The 27,563-nt window shown below is 37.1% G+C and overlaps 1 protein-coding gene and 1 long non-coding RNA gene across 3 annotated transcripts; both read right to left on the bottom strand.

Moving 5' to 3' along the window:
- Positions 1 to 2,038: 2,038 nt before the first annotated feature.
- LOC105055727 (uncharacterized) lies at positions 2,039 to 21,764 on the bottom strand. Of its 2 annotated transcripts, XM_010937680.4 has the most exons (15): positions 21,521 to 21,764; positions 21,210 to 21,443; positions 19,564 to 19,878; positions 18,165 to 18,272; positions 17,026 to 17,218; positions 15,583 to 15,845; positions 14,677 to 14,806; positions 13,567 to 13,646; positions 11,101 to 11,352; positions 10,893 to 10,966; positions 9,495 to 9,586; positions 7,614 to 7,696; positions 5,916 to 5,987; positions 5,238 to 5,363; positions 2,039 to 2,346 (listed from the first exon to the last, which is right to left on the bottom strand). In XM_010937680.4, the coding sequence occupies exons 1-15, from the start codon at positions 21,653 to 21,655 to the stop codon at positions 2,311 to 2,313; spliced, it is 2,193 nt and encodes a 730-aa protein (XP_010935982.1). In that variant the 5' UTR covers positions 21,656 to 21,764; the 3' UTR covers positions 2,039 to 2,310. The 2 variants fall into 2 exon arrangements, with proteins under 2 accessions (XP_010935982.1, XP_073102685.1); XM_073246584.1 differs by lacking the exons at positions 2,039 to 2,346; positions 5,238 to 5,363; positions 5,916 to 5,987 and having other exon boundaries at positions 7,638 to 7,726.
- Positions 21,765 to 26,424: 4,660 nt separating this feature from the next.
- LOC109506487 (uncharacterized) lies at positions 26,425 to 27,259 on the bottom strand. The gene is made up of 2 exons (XR_002165877.2): positions 27,190 to 27,259; positions 26,425 to 27,106 (listed from the first exon to the last, which is right to left on the bottom strand). It is a non-coding gene; the product is annotated as an uncharacterized lncRNA (long non-coding RNA).
- Between the last annotated feature and the right edge of the window lie 304 nt (positions 27,260 to 27,563).

Genomic DNA, 27,563 nt, shown 5'->3' with positions numbered 1-27,563 from the left:
GGTTGGTGCTGAAATGGGCCACGAAAGAATGCTCGAGCTGTCCGAAGGAGTGGATACTCCCTGAGCGGAGGCCAGAGTACCAGATCCTGACAGCTTTACGGAGCGTGGCGGAGAAGCCGATGCAGAGGAGGGCATCGATTGCCCCCTGAATTGTCATGAGAGTCTTGTAGCTCTCCAGATGATCAACTGGATCGGTGGAGCCGTCGTAAGGCTCCACGTGAGGCATCTTGAACCGTCTAGGGATCGGTTCGTCGAGGATAAATCGGGAGAGAGGTTGGGTGGTCCGAAAGTCGACGTCGTTCGAAGACTTTTGACCATCCGCCTGAAGTTGGGCAAGCCAACGGTCAATTTCTTCGAATTTACGTTCGTAGTCGTCCAACCGTCGGTGTTGTGAGACCCTAGGGGTCGAACCTCCCGACGAACTTGAGAGTGAAGCAGACGGTGTCCGTGGCCGCTTCTCCTTCCTCGCCTGCTCCAGCTGGAAAGGAGGATGCCGAGATCTGTGGGTGTCGCGCCGTGGCCGCCTCGCCCCTTCTTGGTGGGAGTGCTGAGACGACTGCTCTTGAGGAGGAGACGGAAGTTGACACGGACGTCGGCGGCTGCTTCTGGACGGCATAGGATGCGTTGCCGGCTGTTCCGCCGGTGGTTGCGGCAACTGAGTCGGTTGCTGTTGGAGGTTTTTGACCGCGTCCGTCAGAACGGTCATTTGCCGTACGATCGCCGTGATTTGCACCTCCGTAGTTACCACCGGATGCGGAGAGCTGGGCTCTGCCATGGAAGGTGAAGGAGGGACCTCTTCCCGACGGGAAGAGCATCTCGCCGATCCGATAACTCTCGATCGCTGAGTCCTGATTTTCATCATCTCGAGAGATTTTTTTTTCAAGCTCTGTGGAGCTCGCTGGCTTACCTTTGTCGAATACCCCTACCCGGTGCGCCAAATCTGTTGCGGCCAATCCCCCTGTCGTCCGATCGTCGGTGTCGCGCACCTGCAAGAAAAATTCTCACAGACCAGAGATGCCTCCGGTGGGGACCCTCCGACAGTCAAGTCAGAGAGGAGACTAGGCAACAGTGAAAAATCAGGAGCTCAGCGGAGGAAGAGAGAGAGCTCAAGAGCTAAGAGGTGCTTCAGAGAACTTAAGAAAGCTTGCTCCAAACTTACCAAGACTGTTGCCTTACCCTATTTTATAGTAGAATACGGTATGGTCCCGTCATTAATGGTGCAGACAACTGGAGAGTTGTCAAATCATCGAGGACTGTCAAGTCGCCGTAGGTTGTCAAGTCACTGGGATTAATCCATGCCCTTGGCAGGACAATGCCCAAGATGGCCATACCACATATCCTTGACAGGACAACTGTCCATAGCGGTCGTACGACGTTTGAGTGGGCTGACCGACTATATGTCGGTATTCGACTGCCGAGACATCGGATGATGATCCGGAAACACCATCGACTGATCTGATGCCTTGCGAAAATCGGACATCGACTGCCACCCCCGACAGTGAGTCGGTGATTTGGACTCGACCGCTCGATCGGTCGAAAACAGTATGGATCTGTTCGACCGACATACCTTCGATCGGATATCGTCGACAGCCATTGTCGACAGTCATTATCAGAGTCATCGTTGAAATCGTCCGTCGGTCCGATCGGTATAGTCGAATGTCGGTCGGACCGGTCCGATGAATCAACGTACAAGAATCAGCCGGTATATCCCAACAATGATGACAGCAGCAACGTTAGCATTAAGTCAACGAATCATGTAGCAACGACAATAATAACTTTGCAAAGCAGAATATATGTCATCCATCAGCTAACTGATATTTATCCGATCATCACTCTCTGGGGTCTTCCGCTCCTGTAAATTTCCTTAGACATGGTATGATGCTAATTTAAAGTAAATCAATGGCATACAGAATGTAACGCCACTGGCATATTCCCACGCTACAATTCAAAACGATTGATCCTATCATGAGCAAAATATGTGAAATCCGACACCAAAGAAATCACATGATGGAGGGCAAAGGTTAAGTTACACAGCGAAGAAGATAAAATTTAGAATGGCATAGTTAGCTACTCATGAAATACAATATTTTCTTCCATTCCATGCTTTTTATACTGACTGCAGAGAAATGTACAACTTAATTTATCCCCCCTAATCTTCAAAAATGAGGGTATATGCACTCCAATTTTACATCTTGAATTATAATTATTATATAACTGATCATTCCTTAAACAGGATACAAATAACTAAACCAATTTGATGGATACTGCACCTAGGTTTTGGATCCACTAACATAGTTGAGTTCCAGCAGCTCAGTCATCTTCATCTTCGGAAGCCTCTCTCAGCCACTGCATCAGATCAACACGAACATCAAAATTTGTTAACTTTGAGGTGAACAAAACAGGCAGAAAGAGAGCATGATATGAAAGGATGGTTTATCATATTAATTAATAGTGCAAATAATGAATACTATGGAAGGACATTAAAACAACAGAAACCAATGCATGCAAATCACAAATCTTGTTGCTTTATCTTATCAGTATTTTCTTTCAACATGAGTGTAGAGATAAATATGTGTGATAACAGATGCCCATGCCCAGAAATGGGGAAAAAATTACTGATGAAGACATGAGCACTAAAATGATGGCGGCAATGCCATCTCACTTATTGGCGCTGCCGCATTTTGAGAAATATTTGAGAAACATACGTCTGACATGACATGCTGCAAAAGACAAGGAGTTACAGGAGACAAAAATGATTTCTCAGTTCATCATGATACTATTAAATGAGGGAATGGCTGATAGAATAAAGTAAATTTGATAACAAGAACTTGTGCTGCTCCACCAAATCCCTTCTAGTGTGATTTGTTCTAAGATTTAATACACATGGAGATGTGGTGGAGGGTTGCTTGACTAAACAAAGCACACACATAATGAAAAAGAGGGAACTAAAATTAGAAGAAATCGCTACCATTTGATTTTTGATAAGAAAATCTATGAACATCAGAAACTCCAAAATGACATTCTCTTCCTCATTTTTATCCCGAAACCATAACCTCCACTCACCCTTTCAAAACCTGTAAAATATTTTTCCCAAGTCCATTTTAATCTCCTCTGATAAATATATTTTTGTTCCACTAGGAATCTCTTTAATTAATCCATGTCCACCTAAAATTATTGCTTTGTAGCATCATCCAATCCCTACTCGATAAGCATAAGCACTAATGATATTAATAGACCCCTCCTAACCACAACTTTATCATGATTATTCTATCTCATACTCTCTTAACATCTACAACCTCATTTTCTTAACTCTTTTCTACAAAAATACCTATCCGTTTTTTATTTATCTCTCCTTGTATACAAGAAAGATTATAATAGGTCTTACCAACTTCCTATGCTTTCTCAAACATCCACTTTGTCTCTTACAGGCAAGCTATGTTAACTCCCCTCCTAGCCATTGTATCAATTAGTTCCATAAATTTCCCCATCAACGATCTTATATTTTAAGTTGCTAAATATATCTTATTTTCCAGGACAAACTTCTTTACTCACACGTCTATTTAAGTGTGAAAACCTTTGGTTCTCACCATATTTGAGTACCAATATGGTGCGTTATTTCAGAGAACCACCCTAGTTACCCTTGTCCACTTTTTACCACACCTAGGGTCTGAAGCAACATGTCACCAGTAGGGAGCACCCCAATGTTTTTCTCAAGATTCATGTTCATAGAATATGACTATAGTTTTAAGCTCGCTATCAACCTACCGCAACCCTCCTTTATTTAAGATTGGGACTAGCTATGTACAAAATATAGGCAGAGTAACTTGAAAAATTTGAAACTAGAAAAAAGAATTTAGTATACATATAGAATTTGAAACGAAGTCATTCATAAAAAGGTGAAGGTAGTACCAAAGGAGGATAAATTGAGAGAAGGATGATTTACATGATTCGGACATGTACCATTTGGGCCAAAGGATGCACCAGGATGACATAGTGATTTTAATTTTTGTAGAAGAAATGAATAAGGGTAGAGGTAGACCAAAAATCACAAAGGATGGAGCTGTGAGGATTTGATATCCTAACATCATTCAAAAGTATGGCACAAAATCTAGCAGAATGGAGGAAAAGGATTCATATAGCCAATCCTAGCTAGTTGGGGCCCAAGGCTTAATTGAGTTGAGTTATGGTAAATCTATGGTCATCAAAAATTATAGTAGCTAGAAGTGACAAGGGTTGGCTTGACTTGGGTTCGGGTCAGGTCAATGACCTACATCAAGTCCAGAGGTGCTTGATGCAATCTGAAACGATCCAAGCCAACTTGGCAGGCCAACCTTCCTAAGACCCATGCAGATTTATTTTTTGGGCTTTTTATTGTTTAGGCATGAAAAGTAGTAAGTTATTGGAATGATCATTTTGGGCATTTTTGTGCTATTTTGGAGTGCCCTTTAGGCATTCATTAAGAACTACCTATTTCCAATGACTAGCAACAACAATCTAATAGCAAGACATATTTTCAATTGCTCATATTATCCAATATGTTTAAAAGTTCAAGTTTTTTATTACTTTCTACCAAGTGGCCACCTAAAGGCCTCAACTGTTCTAACCAGACCCCTTCAGACCCTTTGCCCCAGATTTGATCCAAACCACAGGCAGGATGGAAATCTCTGACCCACACTCGACCCATAAATCCAGCAGGTCAGATTTGGTGGGTCAGTTCTGGGTTGAGTCAGATTTGCTAGACAAGTCTATGTTTAGACAGGTTAGATAAACAGGTCCAGGTTAGAGTTGCTGCCCCTAATAACAATCATATCTCTAACCATCAGTATCTGTGCAAGAGGCTTTTGTAGAATGCCAATTTTGTTTCCTGCTGAGCACTAAGTAATCAAGATTTTGAACGTTTAATTACTTGTTTATACTTTTGTTAGTGATCAGATTATGAAGTAGAATAATGCGGGTTATTTTTGATTTTTTTGAGATAAAATCTACCTGTTTATACAGCTGCATTTGTTACTCAAAAATTGACCAGCACACAAAGTTTTAAGATTATTCTCCTTTTACATTGATAACTTCACAAAAAATAAGTTTTGAACATGCAAGATACATTCTAGTCAATCATTACTTCAGAATCATAACAATGACCATATTTGGTATCATCCACAAAAACAAAAAATAAAAGATGACCGGTTGCTAATGAAAATTGTTAACCTTGATTGGTTTTAATTATCCTAAATGCATACCTTGAGGAATGGTTCAGACTGCTTAACAAAGACTTTATCAGATTCATCCGCTCCTTCTTTCTCCTCTGCCCATGACAGAATTGCATCCTCTGATAAGATGTCCTTCTCATACAGGTGGTTCAAAATCTACCAGAGAAAAAATGTATATATATTCCATCAACAAAGGCTTCAATAATCTCCCTCATAGATAAGAATCTTTTTGCTTTACATTGACACATTTTGCTATGGATACAACTATCATTATCATATACATTATATCCAATCTTCACCACCTTCTTCATAAGAAAAATGAGTGCTAAGCTCCAAACATGCCTGACGTGTCCCATTTGATGGCAGTCATAGCTATCCATAGGTTTCATTGCCACAAATGATACACCAGATTGAACATCAAGACATGTGGATGCCTTCAACCAGACTGAACATCTTCATTTTTCAGCAAGTAACAGCAAAACCTTCCACCACCCAATTGTCAATGTACAGAATGGTTAACACAAAGGAAAACTGAATAAATCCATCATCTTTTTTATGATACAACTTTAGCAACTATTGGCAACTTGTTTAAACTTCTGAATATTTCACATCCAACTAACAATATCCAACTCCATGTTATAATCTTCAGACCGAAGCACCCTGCATTATGCAATAGAAATATTTGTTGCTTTTGTAAAGGAGACTTACAGCTGAAAATAAAGGAGCAAATTCCTTGGTAGTCTCCAAGCACATCTCCTCAAACTTCAATAATACTTCAATCTGCAATATCATTGGGCAGAACCAATTAAGACGGTTTAATAGAATTATTAACTATGTTCAGGAAAAAACTTTTCTTTTGACAAAAAAGAGTAAGGAACAAGTTATATAACATCATTGCCTGCCACTTTCTGATAAGGTAAGAAAAATTTTAATATTTAGACGAGATAGGGTGATAATAGATATAAAAGTTATTTATTGAGAAAAGAAAAACAGATTAGAGCGCCTATATAATAACTGGTAAAAATTCTAAGCACAATTTATATTTAGGAGGTAGTGCAACCATTTTTTTCCATTATCTTGGAGTTATTTATACAAAAAAAAAAAAAAAAAAGTAAAATGAATGCATATCTAGTAGAGTTACAGTAGATGGAAACTTGAGAAAATATCTGGTTGCTGCATGACATAGACATGCCTATGAGACTTAAATGGGAAATCTTATATTGTATAATATAAAAAGTAACATTTTATAATACCAACCTAATACCAAGATAGATAAGTGAGCTCATTTTATGAGAACATTTAGCAATGGCAATTTAACTGTAATAACTACAAGCTAGGTGATGCCATGAAAGCTTCAATTTATGTTATGATCTAAAGCTAGAGCACAAACCACTGGTGTACCATCATCACATCAAATTTCAAGGTAACAAATATGAAATCCAAAAACATTTTTGGTCACCGATGCAGGCTGAAAAAATCACCTGAGCAATTAAATGTCTAAACAGTTATGTATCAAAAAATTAAGCATGCAGTAATTATAATGTTACAATATACCTTAAAGTGTTGACGCTATTATCTGACAATCTATTTGTAATTTATATGAAATAATAGGACTCTAATTTATGTGCACTGGCAAAGGCAACCATTGCCTAAGCTGTGTAAGAGTTAGCATCACCAAATGGGGAATATGGTCATGCAAAAGTTAATTCAACACAACTAAGGACACTTAACAAACACAGTAGAAGGGTGGATTGCTACATGATTTGATTGGAAGAAATTAACATATCTCAGTAAAGCTTGGTTGAATTGGTTCCTTATGTCTACCAGGAATCCATAAGCCACGTGTATATCTTCCAAGAATAATGTGGTTATGTACATGGTAATTCTGTTGGCAATCAACAATATAAAAGGTTCCCCATTTGAGATGATCTGCAATCTGCTAAAGAAGATATCCATAGCCAGCCATATCAATCAAGAGGATCCATGTACCCATTGGGCCTATCGGCTTGTGAACTTTGGTGCTAGCAATGATGACTTATTCTTTTCACCCTTCCAAGCCCCTTTTTATGATCTAGTTTGGAATATAGATAGATGCAAGTGGATGGATTAAATGCAGAAAAGCATTGTAGTCATGAATTAATATTTACTACAGAATCAAACTTATGGAGAAGAAATTTATAAAAATAATAAAAAATATCGAGAAGATCCAATATTCTGGTGGTGATCAATATCAATAATAAAGTAGCAGAAAGTAGGCTTTAGTATGCTTAATAATGAGAAATCAACTAAAGCAACTACATGAAACAGATGCAGCCAACATCAATATTTGGTTGAGTACTTCAAATTATAGCAACGACAGGATTAATAATCAAAAGGATGACAACTGTAAGATCTACACAGACATACCTCTTCATCTATGGTTTTGAGGCAATTCTTCAAAAGATCCTTCCACCTGCTGAGTTCCTTGCCAGTATTCAAGAGTAGCTCACCTGAACATTAAATTAAATTTCCAAATGACACTAACATAAACAAATTTTAAAGGGTTTTTTACATATATACCCTCCCAAACATTCAAATTTGCATAAATATCTTTTCAAAATTGATATATGCATGTATACCCTCATATTTTTGCATATGTACCCATATCATCTAACACCGTTAAAAAATTAATGGTTTAAAATTAAAACGACTAAAATATCCTTATGGATAGATATGCAAAAAAAAAAAAAAAAATTATAAGGATATATATACAAATAGCAATTTTATGAGGGTATTCACGCAAATTTGAATATTTGGAAGGGTATACACGCAAAAAACCCTTAACATAAATACACCTCTCTTGGCTCGTTAATTTTTTTTTTATTCTTATAGAGAAAAATTAATATATACCACTAAAATAATAAATTTATTTAATTTATTAATTTATATAGATAAAATGATCTTTTTATCAAATGATAGATTAAAATTATTTTATCAGAAAATAAACAGATCATAACCATCCATGTTTCCTCTAATGTATAATAATATATTTCTAAGAAAAGTATCTAAACCTGATATTAGATGAATAGCTTGTGCATTTACATAGAATGGACATCATTGTCGATTTGGACATTATGTAACAATAAAAATTTATAATCTTATTTATTTTATTTTAAAAAATTTTATCAAAAATATTTTTGTGAAGTGTATAAGGTATATCATGTTGTTATAAGATGGACATAATCATCCCATCTTGCATAAAAATAAAATATAATATAGTATTCTAATATATAAAATATTATATAATATCGTCATCATGTTGTTATATTATGTAATATGTTATTATATTATAGAGTAAGAGGGCTTGAATCCATCTAGATGAAATAGATAAAAATTAAATTAAAATTTTTTGCATGTATATCCTTCTAAACATTCAAATTTGTATGAATACCCTCATGAAATTGCTATTTGTATATATACCCTTAATAATTTTCTTTTTGCACATCTACCAATAAAGATATTTTAGTCATTTAAATTTTAAACCATGAATTTTTTAACAGCGTTAAAGGATGTGGGCACATATGCAAAAAAAATAAGAAAAAAGAAGGATATACAAGCAAAACAAGTATTTTATGAGGGTATACATACAAATATCAATTTTGAAAGGATATTCACGCAAATTTGAATGTTTAGGAAGGTATACATGCAAAAAACCCAATTTTAAATTATCTAAGGACAAAGAACTCAGGTAAAAGGAATAGAGAATATCAAAATTATTCTTGCTAAAATTTGCAATCAGTAAGAGAATGTCTTTACTATACATTTTCAGAATTCTTGTACTTAAAATCCTAGCAAGAATTATATCATAACCATAAGCATCAAGCATCCTGGAGCTAAGTTTCACATACTGGATTTTTCTTTTCACATGTATGAATGGCTAAAACAGCTACCAAAGCTCCAAGTCTTTAACAATTTAGTCTACGCTTTCCAAGAAATTATGGTTTGCATCATATATATGTACAATGCCATTACAAGATAAAACACCACAGTATCATATCCAGTGATACATGTCGTGCTAGCAGGTCACAGAAATGATACAAGGATGTGTATCACTGTACCATATGCGTCGGCCGCATGTGTATCAACCTATATTAATGTATATCTCTTTGATATGCATGATGCAAATTGAATAATACGATATTCAAATTAACTTTACACGAAAATAAGCATGGCAGCAATAATCAACCTTATAAAAGAACCTGGTGCTAAAATCATCAGAATAGCCACAACTTCAAAATAAATACTTACGATTAGAAGAAAAAGGAGCTGATAGAGCTGATTTCATTATGGAATAAAATAATGACCCAGCACAATCTGCATGTGACATGTCGTACGATAACCTGAACATCAGAATAGACATATTTATGAAATATGTTGCTAAATTGAGGAAATTAGTATCATAAAAAAAGCAGCACGCTACCTATTCTAAGTTTGCCTTGGAAACTAGGAAAACTTTAGAGAAAAAAATATGTGAAAAGAGACCAGCTACTGTTTCAATTTTATTCCTATAATAGCACCATGGTTATGACAGTCAATGTGCATTAGATGCTTTTTTCCATCCCAAAATGTGCAGGACACAATGACACAGTTCTCAGGCTTACAGACGTAATCCACACTTCTGAGCAACAAATGCTGCATATCATTTAAATAATAACATACAATTATGAAGAAAATCAAAGCAGCTCGATATAAGTTTCGCAAATAGAGAACTAAATTTGCCAATTAGTTTACAGAGAGAGAGAGAGAGGTGCATTCTTTGGTTGTGGAAAGCATCCTAATTTCAAGAACCTTTTAGCTCAGATACTGGATCCACAAGACAATTGTAAGTACTTCCATGATGGCCATATTACCTAGTGTAATCATGAAATCTTTCTTTTAATTATATTGCGATACTAAAATTGATACCAAAGAACAACTAAATTATTGAGATTATTCTAGATTGCACAACCTAGCATTTTAAAGCACACAACTGCTGCTCACTATTGCCCTACAAACAACCACCACCATTACTATGTTCTCATATGGTTAGGAATCTAGGATAGAACATACCAGATGGTAGCATTGGAAAAGCCGCTTGACAGCTAAAATCCACATGTTAACAGAAGGTAATATTGCATGGGTTGAATAGAGAAGGTAAATCTTTGTGTATCCTGGAGCAGTGGAAGGTGATTTTCAGATGTGGAGGACCTAAGTTTTAACAAGAAGATATGTCCATAGAGGACAATAACCTGATGATAATCACCATAAAGTTGTGACAAAATCATCAAACCAGTTTTGAAGCTTTATGAGACATTGATTCAGGATCAATCCTGTAGGCTATATATAAGCAGTCAAAACTTGCACAGCCCATGCAGTCCACTTTCATAAATGTATGCCTCCAGGCACTCAACATTATTCATTGGCTACAATTTTTCTAAAGATAATTACAAGTCTGAGGATATAGGACAGATGGCATGTAGCGACCATCAGCAATGGTAATCATCCCTAATCTTATTCACTTTCTTAACAATAAATAATATTCAAAAGATATGTTGGTACACAACAGAATAGCTAACAGAATGTCACAAACAGGGTTCATGAACAAACAAGAATACTCTGACATATTAGTCAAGTAGAAGATAGTAAACAAGAAAAGAATAATTCTACCGGAGTGAATTAATTTCTAAAATCACATTCTCTGGATTTACGCCTGCAAGAACTCGTTGAAAAGTTGCTTCTACCTGAAATTGGCAAAAAAAATAAAAAATAAAAATAAAAGAGAGACCGAGCAAGCGAGAGAGAGAGAGAGAGAATTAAAGTAGTGAGTATGGCAAGAAAAGGGTGAACTTCAAAAACAACAAATTATTTGTATCACCTCCTTCTCAAAATCAGCAGAATCTTTATAATCTTCACCATCATCAAAACCAGTACTCTCTGAGTCAAGTTGCAATTCTCCTGAAGCCGGAAGGCTATTTACATCTTGATTCGATACCCCAAGATCAGTATGAGCACTAAGACAGAACTCCATTAGTTTTTCTGCAGGTATGGGTGCAATTGAATGTCTCCACTCTTCCTCATGTCCTCCCTCAGTGGTAGACCAAATGTAACCGACTCCAGATATACCAACCTACACGATAAAATTTGACACGAAGAAAATTACAAGTTGAAAGGAGAGTAGGCAGAGGGGAATTGAATTATAAGGCAGAAGACTGTCCAGATAGTAACGGCAGAAAAACATGCAAATAGAAAGTAGGCATAAAATAGCCTAGATCTTAAGTTCTACAAAATAGAAAGCAAGGATTGCCGTACCGGATTGAACCGTCCGGTACGGGGCATGCCGAACCATCCCGACGAAGAACCGAGACGGTTCCGGCATGCAAAACGGCACATGCCGGTGCCGGAGAAGAAAAAGAGAAAAAGAGAGAGAAATAGAGAGAGAGAGGGAGGGAGAAAGAAAAAGAGAGAGGAGAATCCGCCGAAGGGGCCGCCGGAGGGCAGCCGTGGCCGTCGGGCGGCGGAAAGCGCTTCCGTGGCTCCACGCAGGGAACAGGGGCGATCCGCCCCTGTTTCTCGGGGCTTTTTTTTTAAAAAACATTTTCAAAGTGAAGTCGGCATGGGTTTTGCCGGCTTCACTTATGGATTTTGCCAGCTTCACTTTGAAAAGGATTTTTTTAAAAAAAATCCCGAAAAACATGGGCGGATCGCCCCTGTTCCCCGCACGGAGCCGCGGGAGCGCTTTCCGCCGCCCGACGGCCACGGCTGCCCTCCGATGGCCCTCCGGCGGCCCCTCCGACGGATTTTCCTCCCTCTTTTTCTTCCTCCCTCCCTCTCTCTCTCTATTTCTCTCTCTTTCTCTCTTTTTCTTCTCCGGTTCGTCCGTATTTTCCTTCGTCGGTTCGCCTCGGTTCGGAACAGAACAGAGGCGTGCCGTACCGTACCGCCGGCCGGCTGATCCGGCCACTAGTACCGGTTCCGCCAACCTTGATAGAAAGGCTAATCATGTATCAATGGGAGAAAATAGAAGGTGCAGGTCACATTTTCTTAGGAATAGACAAGAAGAAACTAGTAAAACAATTAACTGGTTATATATGATAGACAGGCTTTCTGTTTGGAAAAACTTTAACCAACTAAATATATAGAAAGTAGAAATTTGAACGAGACGAAATTAAAATAACCATCTTAACTGAAAAATCAGCATCCTTACTCTTACCTGATTATGCAAATAATGAATGTTCAAAAGACCACATCAAGAAATATCTTGTGTAAAACTTATAAGAAATACTAAATTGCAAAGGAAATACTCGCATTATTCAAGCATGGTCTTAAATTCCCTGACTGCTAGATTATTTAATCCAGTGAAATAGTGAAAATAATCAGAATTCTAAGGTAGAACTACTCTGAATTCATAGATTAATAACAGCAGGAAAGAAATTAGGGTTTCAGAAAGCTAAATTCCATGCTTTAAAATGGAGGGAATAACTGTGATCAAGAGACATATAGGTGACCTTCAGAGCTGACACCTAGATTAGTGATAGGCTGCTTCAAAGGTTTGGTCAACCCAAACAAGCCTCCTCATCTTAGGTGATTCCACATGTGTACATAAATAGGAATAGGAAAGTTATGGGGTTGTACAAGGATCTAGGGATGAGGAAAATAGTCATTACACCAAGTGAAGGGTGGTAATAACAGGTGACAGAGCATCAAATAGAATGGGCAGCAAAAAGACTCAGGGCCACAAAGCCACAAAAGCAGAAATCCTCACCATCCTCCATCAAGAGGGGTTTACTGGTGTCAAACATAGATTTTCTTCCTTCATCTGCACCTCGCTCCCCTCTCCATATAAATTTGACTGAACAACCCTCTCCCTATGAACTTCTCCATTCTTCTATCACTCTTTGCATATATTAGTTCCTATTGAGGAAAGTGCCATATGATAACTGAACCTTTTAAATTGATGTGAGACTTTGCCAAGGGATGCACATAATTCAAAAGAGTGCGCTACAGTGATTGAGGAAGATTTTGAAGTTGGGAAAGCATCATCAATATGGCTAGCTTAGAACAAAACATGATGGATCATCCCTTAAGGACTTGACATGTGAGAAGTAAATTCTTTAACTATTGAGACCAGGCAACTAAAGTACTTTCACATACTTAACATATGAAAGTATATAAGAGCTTAGAATTGTTGCTCTCTTTGTGAGAAAGTTCCCTTAGCCCTGAAAAAAGAAATATGGCACAAGATCCTATTTTAAAAAGCTAATCTTAGACAGCACACGAGCTGCAAGATATATGTTAACATAAGTTGGAGGAAGCATAAACAACAGAGAAACGGTTAACATGCCTCAGATGTGTCTGAATGTTCTGCATCTGGTGAATCTGGCACAGGATCCACATTTCTAGTGTTCGCTATACTAGTAATTGCTGCAGAATAAGCACCATCACAGAAAGTAAGTTACACAACAATAAACACTGAATAATCAAGAATGCTTATTTGCAATAATGGTCAAACATATATCTTCGTTTCATAAAATGTGACATGGTAATGAATAGGAAAAAGGGCTTAAATTAAAAAGCAATTATTAAGCTAATCAACTAGATAATTGAATATTATACCTCTCATCTCATTTTAGCTTGATCTCACAAGATGATTAGAAAACAACACTGGAACATTAACTTTTCATTTCAAGTGAAGAAAATTTTGACACCTTAATCAGTAAGATGCAAAACACCCTTTTCCTAGGTGGTTTTCTGTCTGAACTCAGAAATAAGTTGAAATCATCAAAAACTGCGGTTTTCTGTCTGAACTCAGAAATAAGTTGAAATCATCAAAAACTGCACTGGATGAGGATATTCATGTCACTAAGGCAGAGGGCTTTGTCAAGACCATCAGTAATTGTCATGAGCGGCTTTTGCTAGAAAGCCCCAAATGGGGAGGAACTTAAGGTCACTGACAAAAAATTTAAGCTTCTTAATCTGTTAGTAAGAAACCATCAAAGGCCTCCTTGTGTTAGGCCACAATATTGGCCCAAATGAACCCATCATTTGTTCAGATTGAAAGTAACATAGCATCAGGATAAGACTGCTATCCTATGTGATCATCTTTATGTAATCTTCTTGTGCATATTTATAATCAGTGATGCTTTCCTCCCCAATAGTTAAGGAGGTATTGAGCTTCTTTATTTGTCAATTGAAGATGAGACCCCTTAATTTAGATGTCTAATAGGGGTAAAGGTCACCCACTTTTATTTGAAGATGGAAAAGAATGGAAGGTTGCTTAATAAGAAAAACCAAAAAATCAATTAGGATACAGAACCAGAATATCTAAATGAAAGATTTCATAATTTTTGCAAAAGTTCATAAAACTCCACATTTGCTGGCAAAATGGAAAAAAAAAAAAAAAAAAAAAAATATATATATATATATATAGATTATCAAAGCATAAAGAATGTACATGGACTCTCTACAACGCCGCTATTGGCATCAGCGTATTCAAGTTCCTCATCACTGTCTTGCTTTGATGGTTGTGGAAGTAAAGATACTTTTGAATAAGCAGGAATCACAATCTTTTGCCCAACTTCAACCTGAAGAAAAAATCATTAGATATTCTAATACAGTTAACTTTGAAGAATTCTTATATTTCAGTCGTCTGATGGAACAATTACATGGTGATAAAGATGGTTACATGTTTCATCTAAAGAGGCCAATATTAATATCACAAGGCATGCATGTTATAAGACTAACTTCAAGATAGAACCGTGAGAATACATGAAACAGTAACATGATTGCATTGACTTTTCCACCATTCAAATGTTCCTTGTGATACTGATACACAACAATTATTATGAGTGGCTCAAGAACCCATGCAATCAGGTCAACCAAGAAGAAATCATTAACCATAGAGGCACTAATTGCTTTTTGCAACATGTATGCTTTACTGCAAAAGATTATGAGTGAGAATTTAACCGAAAGCATGTGTGTGTGTGTAGCGCATCTAGTTATTAAAAATAAGGAAAAATGCAAAAGGAACAGATATCTGATGTGTTACCATGAAAACCTAGTTTTGACTCCAGCAACATTAGCCAGCTCATGTGCTTGGATTAAGATACACGATGTCCATCTTCAAAAACAACAAGTATTTTACTAATAATTATATTTACAGGTGACATACCTGAATACCTGATATGAATCATGTTAATTTATAAAGAAGAAATTAAAAAATAAATAAAAGCCATGTGACCAAGTAGCCCCTGTTATATAGATATAATTAGCTCTGTATGATAACATTGTCACATTCTGCAAGTAGGAAAAGGCCTCATTGGCTTGTAACATAAAAATTTGTAACCAAAAGATTATGTACCTTAAATGATAGAATGACACCAGGTTCCAAAACAACCCCTGCCCTTAAGTGAACACCATCACAAACTAATGCATGACTTAGTTTACAGTCATCTTCAATGATGACATTATCCCAGATGTAGGATCCTTGAATTGAAACATTGCGCCCAATAGTGCAACTTTGACCGATAACTGAATTGGATATCACACTGTGGTCGCCAATGGCCGTTCCATTTCCAATCAATGAGAAGGCACGAATTTGTGCAGTGCGTGATTGGTCAACCTCTGAAGGAAAAATAAGAATAGTTCAATTATCATAAGCAAAATGCAACATCATATCCAGAGCAAAACTAGAAAAGAAGACAGATTGTCAGTTACATGGATTATAAACATCCAAAAGATTGACATTATTACAAAAAAAAGAGTATCATAATTATGGTGGCAGACAGTACAAATACCACAACCAAGTCAAACCACAATCCAACCCTCCGGAAAAGTTATTCAGAATGATATTAGATCATCTTCGCTCCTCCTGATTGTCCCACTTTGATTTTTTCTCTTATGCATACTAGTCGATTTTGTAGTATTTTCTCAATCAATCAACAGTAAATTTAAGTGCATTTTGACAAAATTAGGGAAAAGGGTATGGTACTTGAGCTTTAGAAAGTCAAACAAGATACTGGATCAACTTGATTAACTTATCTAATTAGGTTCCAAGCTATAAAGTCAACAGAGCTTGTTTTTCTCCCTGCAAAGTCAACAATTGCCACAAGCAGACATGGATCAAAGGTAGTTATTTGCTGTAAAATAATCAACCATGGATTCAAAAACTGGCAGAATGGGATGGTACCATCAGTCTGGTATTGTTCAGACATGAAACACTGTCACTAGTACAGGCATCGGGTTGCCAAAACCAACCATAACACTGCATATTGACAATACCGTACCAACCATACTGGTGGGTACTGATGATTTTTCCTTTTTTTTTTTTTAATGCTGTAAGTTTCGGTACTTACTATGGAAACCGGTATTGCTCTGATACTGTACCCTTCCAATGGGAAAACGGTATGAGGTTTGGTACTGGTATGTAAAACCTTGCGATCAACAAATCAAAAGCAACTGAAAGTTGGGGGAGGGCAATTGTGAAAATAGGGGCAATAACAGCTATTGAATAATTTGACTAATTGTAGAAAGTTGTCAAAGTAACAATTCATGTTTTTGAAGGCATATAACCGACAATGGATTTTTTTGGGAACATCTATATTTATTGAGAGCACTTCTGGGGAATAGTCCACAAGGTCAAAGTACCAAAGGGAGCTATGCACCATATGTCCAAATCTAAATTAAATAAGATGCATGCTATTTACATAGCTGTACAGGTAGCAAAGATAAAAATCGGCTGGCAAGAGTGGATAATGAATCAAGAAAATCCATGATGATGTGAAACCATATGCGATTGACGTACCTGGCGCTTTGTAAATTCCCAGTCTGTCGAGCTTCATCTGTGAGCAGTTTCCAAAATATTGAACATCTGGCACCATTGGATATGTCCACCTTTGAATTATGTCTTTACTGATTGTGTCATAACTCCTGAAATTATCTATTCTTGCCGCATAACTTGAATGAATTTCATGAGTAAAAATTTTGTATCCCATGAGCTGAATAGATTGGCCAATAGCTAATAAGTAATAACGAAGGGATTAAAAATCACTACAATATCAACTATATAATTGCCACCAAACTCTTAGGGCTTGACCACTATAACTTCAAGCCTTGTCTCAGAACTAAGAAACAAGTTATAAATTTTTCATCAAATAGAATCCGTAAAATAATAGCCACAGGGCACAAACAACACAAGCATCTCAGCAAATGTCATGCATAAACATAGATATTATAATTTTTACACTAACCAATAATAGAAAGAAGAAGTAAGCATAGAGTGAGCTCGATTGGGCATTTAAATATTAAAACAAAACTAGGAAGTCACAACCAAATATTAGTGCTGCACAATAATAATAATCAGAAAATCACATAAGCTGGAGACACAGCAACAAATATGAGCACAAATGCGTATGCATGTTTTGTGCATGGTGCATTGAACATAACAGTTCATTTGATCTAATGCTAAGGGGGAAAAATGTCAAGAGCCATAAAAAGCAAAAAGAGTATGACTTGAAATCACCGTATAAGCAGAATGCATCATATCATACACACACATAGATACACAGAAATCTGGAGGATAAGAAATCAGATCATAGCCTCATAAAACAACCTCTAATGAGAACTAAAAAATTATAAAAGTATCATGTGCACCCACATGACACGTGTACATCATGATGAATTGGCGATATGAAAACAGGTCTCACATCATCAACAAGCAAACCATTTACAAGATGGCAATGAAGAGATTAGCAATCAAACTTATCAGTAAAAAAAAAAAAAATCAGAGAGACCAACAGATGATATATCTATATATAAATATCTAACATCGTTTCAAGCCCAAAGAAAATGTAAATGTGTGTCTGCATGGCACATGTGCACATGATGATGAATGAATCCTGAAAGTGACCAATTACTTATAAAAATATGAAGAACAGGCCTTACATCATCAACAAGCAAACCCTTCACAAAATGACGGCGAAGGTGTTGATAATCAAAATTATCAGTGAAAAGACTAAGAACTTCTGGAGAGCATATATCTATGTAACAATCCTGCAAAAAGTAAATTTTAATGTGTTAGACACAAATATTTAAATGTCCCAGACAAAACAGATTAGCCAGAAGTCATAATCATAAAGACTATCTACATAAACTACTTCAACTGATGCATGTATAAGCATGCATGCAAACAAATAGTGACAGATAGATTACAATCTGTCATGATCAAAGAATATACAAAGGCACCTTTTAAAACCTTAAGATTACTCAACATATGCTTGCCTCGAGCGCTTGTCATCACAATTCACCATTACTCATTTCAACAACCAAATTAATGAGCATCACAAGTGTGCAGGCAACTTATCAGATTATAGAAGGATTTAATTACAAAAAGCCAAAAATTTCTTCCCAACTAGGGTAATATAATAGGCGGAGCACAATTAAATGAACTTCTTCATTTATTTTTTTTTTTTACATCAAAGGATATAATTACCAGTGACCTGAGTTTTAAGCCATCATATAGACTTTTTTTGCTTGTCCAAACTTGAAATGTGATGTTGAACTCCCCATACTGAGAAATGTGATGATTTTATCAGCGACTATATTAATACATATAACTATTACCTTAAGAATTTCAAGAAAAAGAACAACAGGAATCAATCTCTTTCCCATCAAAATGGGAAACTTATAGAGCTGAAGGTCCAAGTCATAAAGCTCCAAAAAAGTATATAACAGATTATGTTGAAAGCAGTTGCTTATCCTATAAAAGCATAAATTATTGAAGAAATAATAGAATCTATTTTAGCGATAGCAACAAAGATACTGATGCTAACACGGACAGAAAATCCATGGATGGTTAATGAAAGTCACAACACTTACGGTTTGTACAACAACTTCTTTTTGAAGGGGTATTCTCAATTTGTGGAGAATATTAGTACATCCAATTTGTCAGATTCAGTTTAAGGACAGAAACATAATAATGAGCACAATATCTATATTTACATTCACACGAAAAGTGAGTAAAATGAGAACATTAAACAGCAGTAGCATTACAAGAATAACATACCAAGATAGACACCCTGCATCTATGTTATGGCAATCAGAGATGAACATTTTCTGTCTACAAACTCAAAAGGTTGGACAGCATTAATTCTACTCCATTTTGGGGCATTTTCTTATTATATAAGTTGCCATCACTATCATTCCCAAGGGAAAAAGGAAAAAGTGAAGAAGACAATTTTTCATCACCAGCATTCATTGGACATGACAGCACATCTTTATAAATAAGGAGAGATGGCAAAGCTGCAAAGATAATATTGAAGAAAGTTGGAAACAAAATAATAACCTGCTTATCATTGTGCAAATGTAGAGTAGGAGTACTGGCTAGTAACATCTTATCAAGAGTAATAAACCGCTGTGACTGATCTGTCTTGTCCTCATAGTATAGAAGCTCTTTCGTATCAGGATCAATGGCCATTAGAATTTCATCATTACCAAGCCGTGTTTGATGTGTTAAGGATGATGGCTTGGAGTGTTTGATAACCATGGTCATAACAGCAAGTGGATCCTTTTTCCTTCTTTCCTTATGTTCTTGAAGTGCCTCTTTTAAGCTCATGTTGCTGATAGTGTCACCACTTACGAGAACAAAATCTCCACATATCTTCAAGGGAAAAGAGACAATATGCATTTAGGAAAAAAGTCATCTTCTATTAATTAACTGAACAACTCAAGTGCACATGTAAATAACCATTCTAGATTAAACAGCAACCTATATGAGACTACCTGTAACCAATGCAAGAATTAGTAATAACTAATAAGAGATCCAAGGACAATAATGAAGCAGAATTCAGTCCACTAAGAACCTTTATCAGTCATTTTATTCAGCATGTAGACATCTAAGAGAACTACAACAATAGGAATGATTCTCCAAATGATATTACCTATTTTCTTAAAAAAAAAAAATCAAGGTCAAAGACAACCCATTAGCAAAAACAGCAGATATATTGCACCAAGCTAGAATGAAATAGCAGGGCATCAGAAAACCCGTGTGCCTTACTATGAGAAAGAAGTCACTGCATAGGAGTGACGTGTCCGTTAAAAAGAGGCAGGGTGATGATGGGCAATGGTAGAAGATGGCTAACCAACATATCTAAATGCACACTTGGGCAAGGCAGAAAAATAAGCCAGGCAAACAGGACAAGGTAGAGCAACATATCTAAATTCCCAGAAGCAACCTTCGGAATAGGTAGAGCAAGGTAGCATAGCGTTGGTAGTACAGCTTCAAAATTGTCATGTGACCTGATGGCAAACCGGACAAGGCCATGAGTGTCTAATTATTAATTTCAATGCTCAAGGAGTGGCACCAATATTTTAACACAAACTAGTCCGTAATAACAGAACCACTAGTCTAAGGCATACAACTTGCATCCACGTATGGTTTAGAAGTTGTATCCAAGGAAAAATGGCTGCACATGAATACGCTACAAGAAACTTATGTTGTTGTTGTTCCCACTAAAGCATTGAGAAAACAGCTGCTACATTTCTCTGGTTATGGCATGCCCAACAAAGAAATAAGAAAATCCTTGCTCATCAGCAACCTCCTCCATATGCCTTGCAAGAATCCAGAAGCAACAGTCTAGCCCCTTTCTCTTCATCCATTGCACTCTGCTCAGAGGTTCTCTTTTGACACGCATAAATCACTAAACTCGTGCACTAATCACATACCATAACCAAGAAAGTGTCCATTACCAGGGGTCACATCTAGCACATGGTAGTCAATGGCATATGCTATTGTTTAAAAATTTATACTCAGTTTCATCCTCATTTACGATTTAAGAGCATCTTGGAGGGAAGAATAAGCCACAACCTTCTAATGTAGTGCACTGAAATAGAAGGATCCAAAAAAGAAAAGAAAATTTCAAGAATCTAGCACGAAAGAAAGCTCTTGAATGAGAAGATTTAGAAGAAGAAGACGGATGCGGGGCCACTCACCACGCCTAAATTATAGATCACACGGAGGGCATCTCCGGCACTGATGGAGTCGTGGGACTCGATGGGTTGGACGGTGAACGTGCCCGGCTGCTTCATCCACTGGGACTTGTTGAGGTAGTCCTTGACCTGTTGCGAGTGGGCGCAGCAGAAGACGAAGGCCTCCTCGACGCCGACGGATTCGAGCCAGGCCAGGGTGTAATCGATCATGGGGGCGTTCACCAGCGGCAAGAGAACCTCCGGAAGGCGACGTATCGAATCAAGATCTGAAGAGAGGAAAGGGTAGAAGACAATATTAGGTTTCTTAGGGTTACCTTGGGGCGCTCGAGGGTGATGGGGCGGAACTTGGTGGCGAAGCTATCGGCGAGGAGGACGGCCTGGAGTGGGACGCGGGCGAGCTCCTCCGGGTCGTCGGAGGACAAAGATCGGTGCCCTTTCTTCTGCGCCATGGCCGCTGTCGCCGTCGCCGCCGCCGGCGGAGGGAGTGCAAGAAGGGAAAGGAGGAAAGAGGGACGGGAGAGCTGGGGTTTTAGGCGGCTGTTTCAACTTTTAACTCGCTGAGTCGCGTAAAAGACCATACGTCTAACCCGTCCGAACCGGAGCGGTTCAGGAAATTCTGGTTTGCGTGGTTGTAATGCGGTACCGAGACCGCCGATTTAGTTTTTTTTTTTTTATAATAAAAAAAAATTATTTATGATATACAGAAGAATATAACAAAACAAAACAGGTTGTTATATACACAAAATAGCATTCCCAATAAAATATAAGCTAACAAAAAAAATAGAAGGAAGCATACACAACAGCTAAATGGCTAAAGTAAGCATGAGAAGAAAGATAAGTATAGACAAATATAAAAATAAACTGTATAACATAAGGTACAAAGGTCAAAACTGAGCATATGAGGGACGAACATACAGTAACAGCAGTTTGCAAGGCAACTGTAGATAAAATTCAGGAGTAACACATATGTTCATATAAGTGTCTAACAAAAATAGCCGCAACCAAATATATGACAGAGGCAACTTCAAAAAGAAATGTGATATCTTGAGACACATACTGCAGAATAATCTTTTATTTTAGCTGAAGTAAATACATTAATAAAAACCAACAAAAGCAGTTATATCTCTATGAATAAATGATCCATGTACCATGAATGTTGAAAAAGAAACTTCCAGTATATAAATATAGAAAAACATGCAAGCAGTAGCATATTGTGTGAAAGGAGGCCCACTGAAGCCACCCATGCAAACTAGAAAACATGATCAAGAATCCTCCAATGAGTGTAGGAGAAAATCAGCATAAGTAAAATAGCATTGCAGCATAGTGATATAACGAAAATATACTCAATCCAAATGTCCAAGAGATCCGGTAGTTGATGAACATGTCCCAAAGTATAAGTTAGATGATGATAGAGCACAGCGTGAGAGTTAAACCCATCAGTTAACATAAACAGAGAAGCCTTAAGTTTGAAGCCAGCATAGTAGCAATGAAGATCGGGTATACTTAGTGACATTAAATAAAAACTTACCATATGTGTGGAACCCAAAAGCAAACAATCACAAATATGAACCCATGGAGGAAAAAAATATGTGTTCGCTAATCAAACCTGCAATAAAATTCAAAAAAAAATTAGTGATAAAATTTTCTATTTGTATGATTTTTTTTATTTTTTAATTTTTTTTAATTTTTTTTTCTTTTTTTTCTTTTTATCTGTCTTTTTTCCTTTTCTCCTTCTTGCCTTTGCAATGCTCTGTAGCATGAATCAACAGAAAAACTTCTTAACCACTCAGGAACAGGAAGCTGTACAAAATAGATGGCATTGTACAGCATATGTAATGTGAAAGAGATTATACATGAAGTGATAGAGTGTAGAATTTGGTGTAGACGCTCAAAATGTTGAAAGAGACAGTTTAACATTAACCAAGAGAAACATGAAGTTATGCCATTGTAATAGCCAATATTCCCATGTGCTGAGCATGTCCAGATGGAGATATGTAGAAATATGTCTTTATGAAGTAAGGATAAAACATCAAGCATGAAGCACAGCATGATTGAAGGACTTTCTGAAGCAACTTTGGTAAGTAGAATGGTAAAAGATTCAAGTAACACCCTTTGAATAGCATGGGACATCAGAATACAACTTTGAAGATCCCCCAACAACGAAGCTCTAATAACATGAAATATGAATTGTGTAATACTGATAAGTAGCCAAAGAATATCAGAAACATAAAATGATACCTGCACATATCGAAAAACAAAGGTTAGATATTTCTTTTCATCTTTTTTTCCTTCTTTTGAGTTTCCCTCTCTCTTTTTTCCTTCTTTTAATTTCTCCATTTTTCACTCAGTTTGTTTTGCGCCTATCTTCTTTTTACCTCTATAGATCCCTTTTTTTAATAATGCCATTTTTTTTCCCATGAACCTCCTTGCCCATTTTGTCTTCTATTTATTTTCTTCAATAGATGTGAGACAATAGATGGTTTGTGACGATGTATACAATGATTCAAGCACCCAGGAACCATACAAACACCCTGCAAAAATGGAACTGCCTCTGAGTTAAAACTTGAACTACTTCTGAGTTCAGTATTTGATGGATAATTTTAGCTTACAGACTATATTATTAGTGAACAATTTTGTATTTTCCACATTGATGTTTATTCTTTTCCACATTGATTTTTCTTTTTTTTTGTGGCCCCGGAACTTTTTTCTTTATAACTGAAATATTTTTAGCCAGGAGGGCTTAATCCTACTTCCATATCCTTGTGCTTTTAAAAGATCATCAGTTGAAGACCCGCGCGTTGCATGAGATCGGATACACAAAAATATTTTTTCAGATGTTGCTGTATTTTTATTATTATTTAAATTATTAATAATAATAAATTAATATTTTAAAAATAATATTTTTATTATAATTTTTAAAAATATTTTTTTAAAATAAAATTTTATTATTAATTTTTAAAATTATTTTTAAAAAAAAATATATTATTATACAATAATATTTTTAAATTAATAATAAAAATATTATTTTTTAAAACAATACTTCGACAAAAATGATATTTTTATTATTATTTAAAATTAATATTTTTATTTTAAATTATTAATAATAATAAAATAATAATATTTTTTCCTCCCTCTCCTCAAATATTTTTTTTTCTTTTCTTTTCCTCCCACTGCCCCCACCCCTATAGCATGAGACGCAGGTCACAACCATCTGCGCCACCCCCACCGAGATCCCATCCCATCACTGTCTGTGCCGGATGCACGAAAATAATTTCTCTGATATTGCTGTTCTCTTATTATTATTCAAATTATTATTAATAATAAATTAATATTTTAAAAATAATATTTTATTATCAATTTTTTGAAATAATTTTTTTAAAAATAATATGTTATTATTAATAGTATTTTTAAAATAATATTTAAAAAAAATAATATTTTTATTATTATTTTAAAATTAATATTTTTCTTCTATCTCAAATTATTATTAATAATAAAATAATAATATTTTTTTTCTTTTTTCCTCCTCAGTAAATATTTTTTTTAAATTAATATCCTAAAAAAATAATATTTTAAATTATTATTAATAATAAAATAATAATATTTTTTTCTCTCTCTCTCTAAATATTTTTTTCTTTTCTTTTTTCTCTTTTCCTCTTTTCCTTCTCTTCCTCTCGTCGTCTCACCCCCCACTGCATCCCCCGGCTCCAGTGCCACCAACCTCCCTCCCCTTCCCTCTGCGGCCCGCCCCATCGCCATCTCCTCCTGTTCTCTCCTTTGATCCCGACAACGCCGAGCCCCCATGGCTTCATGCGAGCATTAACGACCGCCTCTCCCCTCCCCCAGCTCTAGAACCAGCAACTCGATCTCGCCCCACCATCGTCCGTGCTGCACTGACTCCGCACGACCACCAAATCCCCTCCCATCTTCTCTTCAACTTCGATGCCACCAACCCTCCTTCTCTCTCCTCCGCAGCCCTATCCCATCGCCGTCCCCTCCTGTTCCCTCCCCTAACTCCGACGAATCCAAACCCTCACGGCTCTGCATGAATATCGACAACCGCCCTTCTCCTCCTCCGGCTCCACTAACCCCCCTCTCTTGGCTCCGACACTACCAACCCTCCTGACCTCCCCTCCCTGGCCTCGACCGCAAGCAATTATCGATGCTTGTGCAGTCGTCGACTTGGAATGACCGTATAGAGAAGCTTGGACAGTGGCTTGGATTCGCCGCGCGGAGCTGCGGTGGTTCGAATCGTGATATTTCGTAAAAGACTTCTTTAAATCGATAGAAATTTTTAATATTTTTCTGTCCAAGTGGCATAATCAAACTCATTTGAAAAATTGAGTTAGCAATATCCGAACGCTCCTTCATAAAATATTATTTATATATTTATATATATATATATATATATATATATATATATATATATATATATATATATATATATATATATATATATATATATATATATATATATATGATAGGACATCTATACTATAAAATCTCCGTACAAAGCATCTGTATGATCTTTAATACTTTGTGCATGGATCATACATTACCAAATGCCGACCTACCATAAATCATATTAGCCAATTAGCCAATTTTAAAAGTTTGAAATCTAAAGAATTTGAATTCCGAGGTTTCTCGAATCTGAGCTATTCGATCTATTGTTTAAATATTAAAACACCGTAGGTGGGCGTTACCATAAGGCGCCCTCCCGATGCGAAACTTGATGTTTAATATTGATTTTTGAAAGAGCTCCGGTAAATCTGGGATACTAGTTCAGCCTTTTGGTTCTTTCGAGTGTCACTATACAATTTGAATAAAGAGATTTTCTGTACTTTGATGGGTGAAATGGAGGAAAACAAATAAAGTGGAAGCATGCCATCTGAGTATGATCACCTAGTCAGCCAGAAAGGTTTACCCAGACCATCACAATTTACCAGCCAAACAGTTACCACTGCCGCTAAACAATTGCTGGTTTTGCGACATCTGAAATTCTGAATCCATTAGCACAATGTGCTTGATAGGAAATGATTTCGGTCTCCTTGTCTGCCAATTAATTAGTGAAATCCAGATAGAGATCTCCTTTTGTCCGGTCTTTGTGGTGGAAAAAAAGTCGTTGCTGAAGTGCAAGGCTTATTTCTATCATCCATCTTCTAAAAGCAGAGACTTGAGCAGGTATTCACCGAACAAAAGGTAAAATTGAAGCAACAGTAAATTATTATGACAGCAGCATTATTATTATCAGAAGACATGGGACTATCTGCATGTTAATACTCTTAAAAGTCGAAACATCAATCAGTGGAGTAGAAAGAGTTGTTCCAGATAACCGCTAGCCTGGAAGATCATGGTTAACCTTCACAGAGATTCACATTGGATTCAGACATCTGCATGAGCAATGCGAATTTTGAGCCCTTCAAAACATAAAAGCCTCTTTATCTGAATTGGGCTATATCCAGCCTCCTTGGAAGAACATTGCTTCCTCCATGCTTCCCTGACTCTGTAAACCTCATCCCACATCTCAGCAGCTGCATAAAACATTTGACAATGCAACATGTGTATCAGAAATCAGCTGCTTTTTCTCTAGCATCTTTCTAGCTTCCAATCTCCATATCTCCACGCAATCTACATCCCCAAGCAAGGCGCTTGAAAACAGAAATACACATGCGACTCTCCATGCCCGTCTTCGTTATACTTTGTTTCTTCTTTACCTTCTGTTTTACCTCTTCAACCAACTTCCAAGCTTCTGCAGGCTATCAGGCTCATGCTAACGTATCAACCATGCAAGTGTAGGGATCCAACTCCCTGGGCAATACCACACCTCTCCCTCATGAAATTGAAGTAGTTTATCCCTTGCTCAACCAGACCGCATCCGTAATGGCTACAGGCACTCGAAACAGCTATAAAAATTATAAAAAAAAACTTAAAAAGAAAGAAAGAAAGAAAGAAAAGTGACCGCATTCGGTTAAAAACCCATGCTTACCATCTGCTCAAAAAACTCCTATAGCTTGTAAACTGAATCCATGAGAAGCATAACCAGTGATCATAGGTGTTGGGGGATACCCGCTGACCGACCGACTGCCGGAGGGCCCGACCGACCAGAGGGCCCGACCGACTGTTGGAGGGCCCGACCGACTGGACGGCCCGACCGTCCGACCGCCGTACGGCCCGACCGCCTCCGATTGGACGACTCTGACTGGCCGAAAGGCCGACCGATCGTCGGTCGACCGACTGACAGGAACCATCAGCGACTAATAACCGTCCATCCAACGGCCCATCGCCGACTGGGGGTATGTCGGGCGTATCCATCCCGACCGACCGAACCCCGAGGTTCGATGGCCGACTTACATGACGCTC

The sequence above is a fragment of the Elaeis guineensis genome, chromosome 12 (genome assembly GCF_000442705.2).
Source record: "Elaeis guineensis isolate ETL-2024a chromosome 12, EG11, whole genome shotgun sequence".
NCBI classification, from domain to species: domain Eukaryota; kingdom Viridiplantae; phylum Streptophyta; class Magnoliopsida; order Arecales; family Arecaceae; genus Elaeis; species Elaeis guineensis.
This window is presented reverse-complemented; position numbering and strand designations above follow the sequence as displayed.

What these genes read in the sequence shown, in the direction of transcription:
- LOC105055727 (XM_010937680.4), bottom strand. Translation starts at nt 21,655, where the DNA reads ATGGCGCAGAAGAAAGGGCACCGATCTTTGTCCTCCGACGACCCGGAG. An exon ending in TGATCTATAATTTAGGCGTG is followed by an intron (nt 19,879 to 21,209) that starts GTGAGTGGCCCC and finishes TTTCCCTTGAAG; the next exon opens with ATATGTGGAGATTTTGTTCT. An exon ending in AGCTCCTTTTTCTTCTAATC is followed by an intron (nt 7,697 to 9,494) that starts GTAAGTATTTAT and finishes TTTAATGTTCAG; the next exon opens with GTGAGCTACTCTTGAATACT.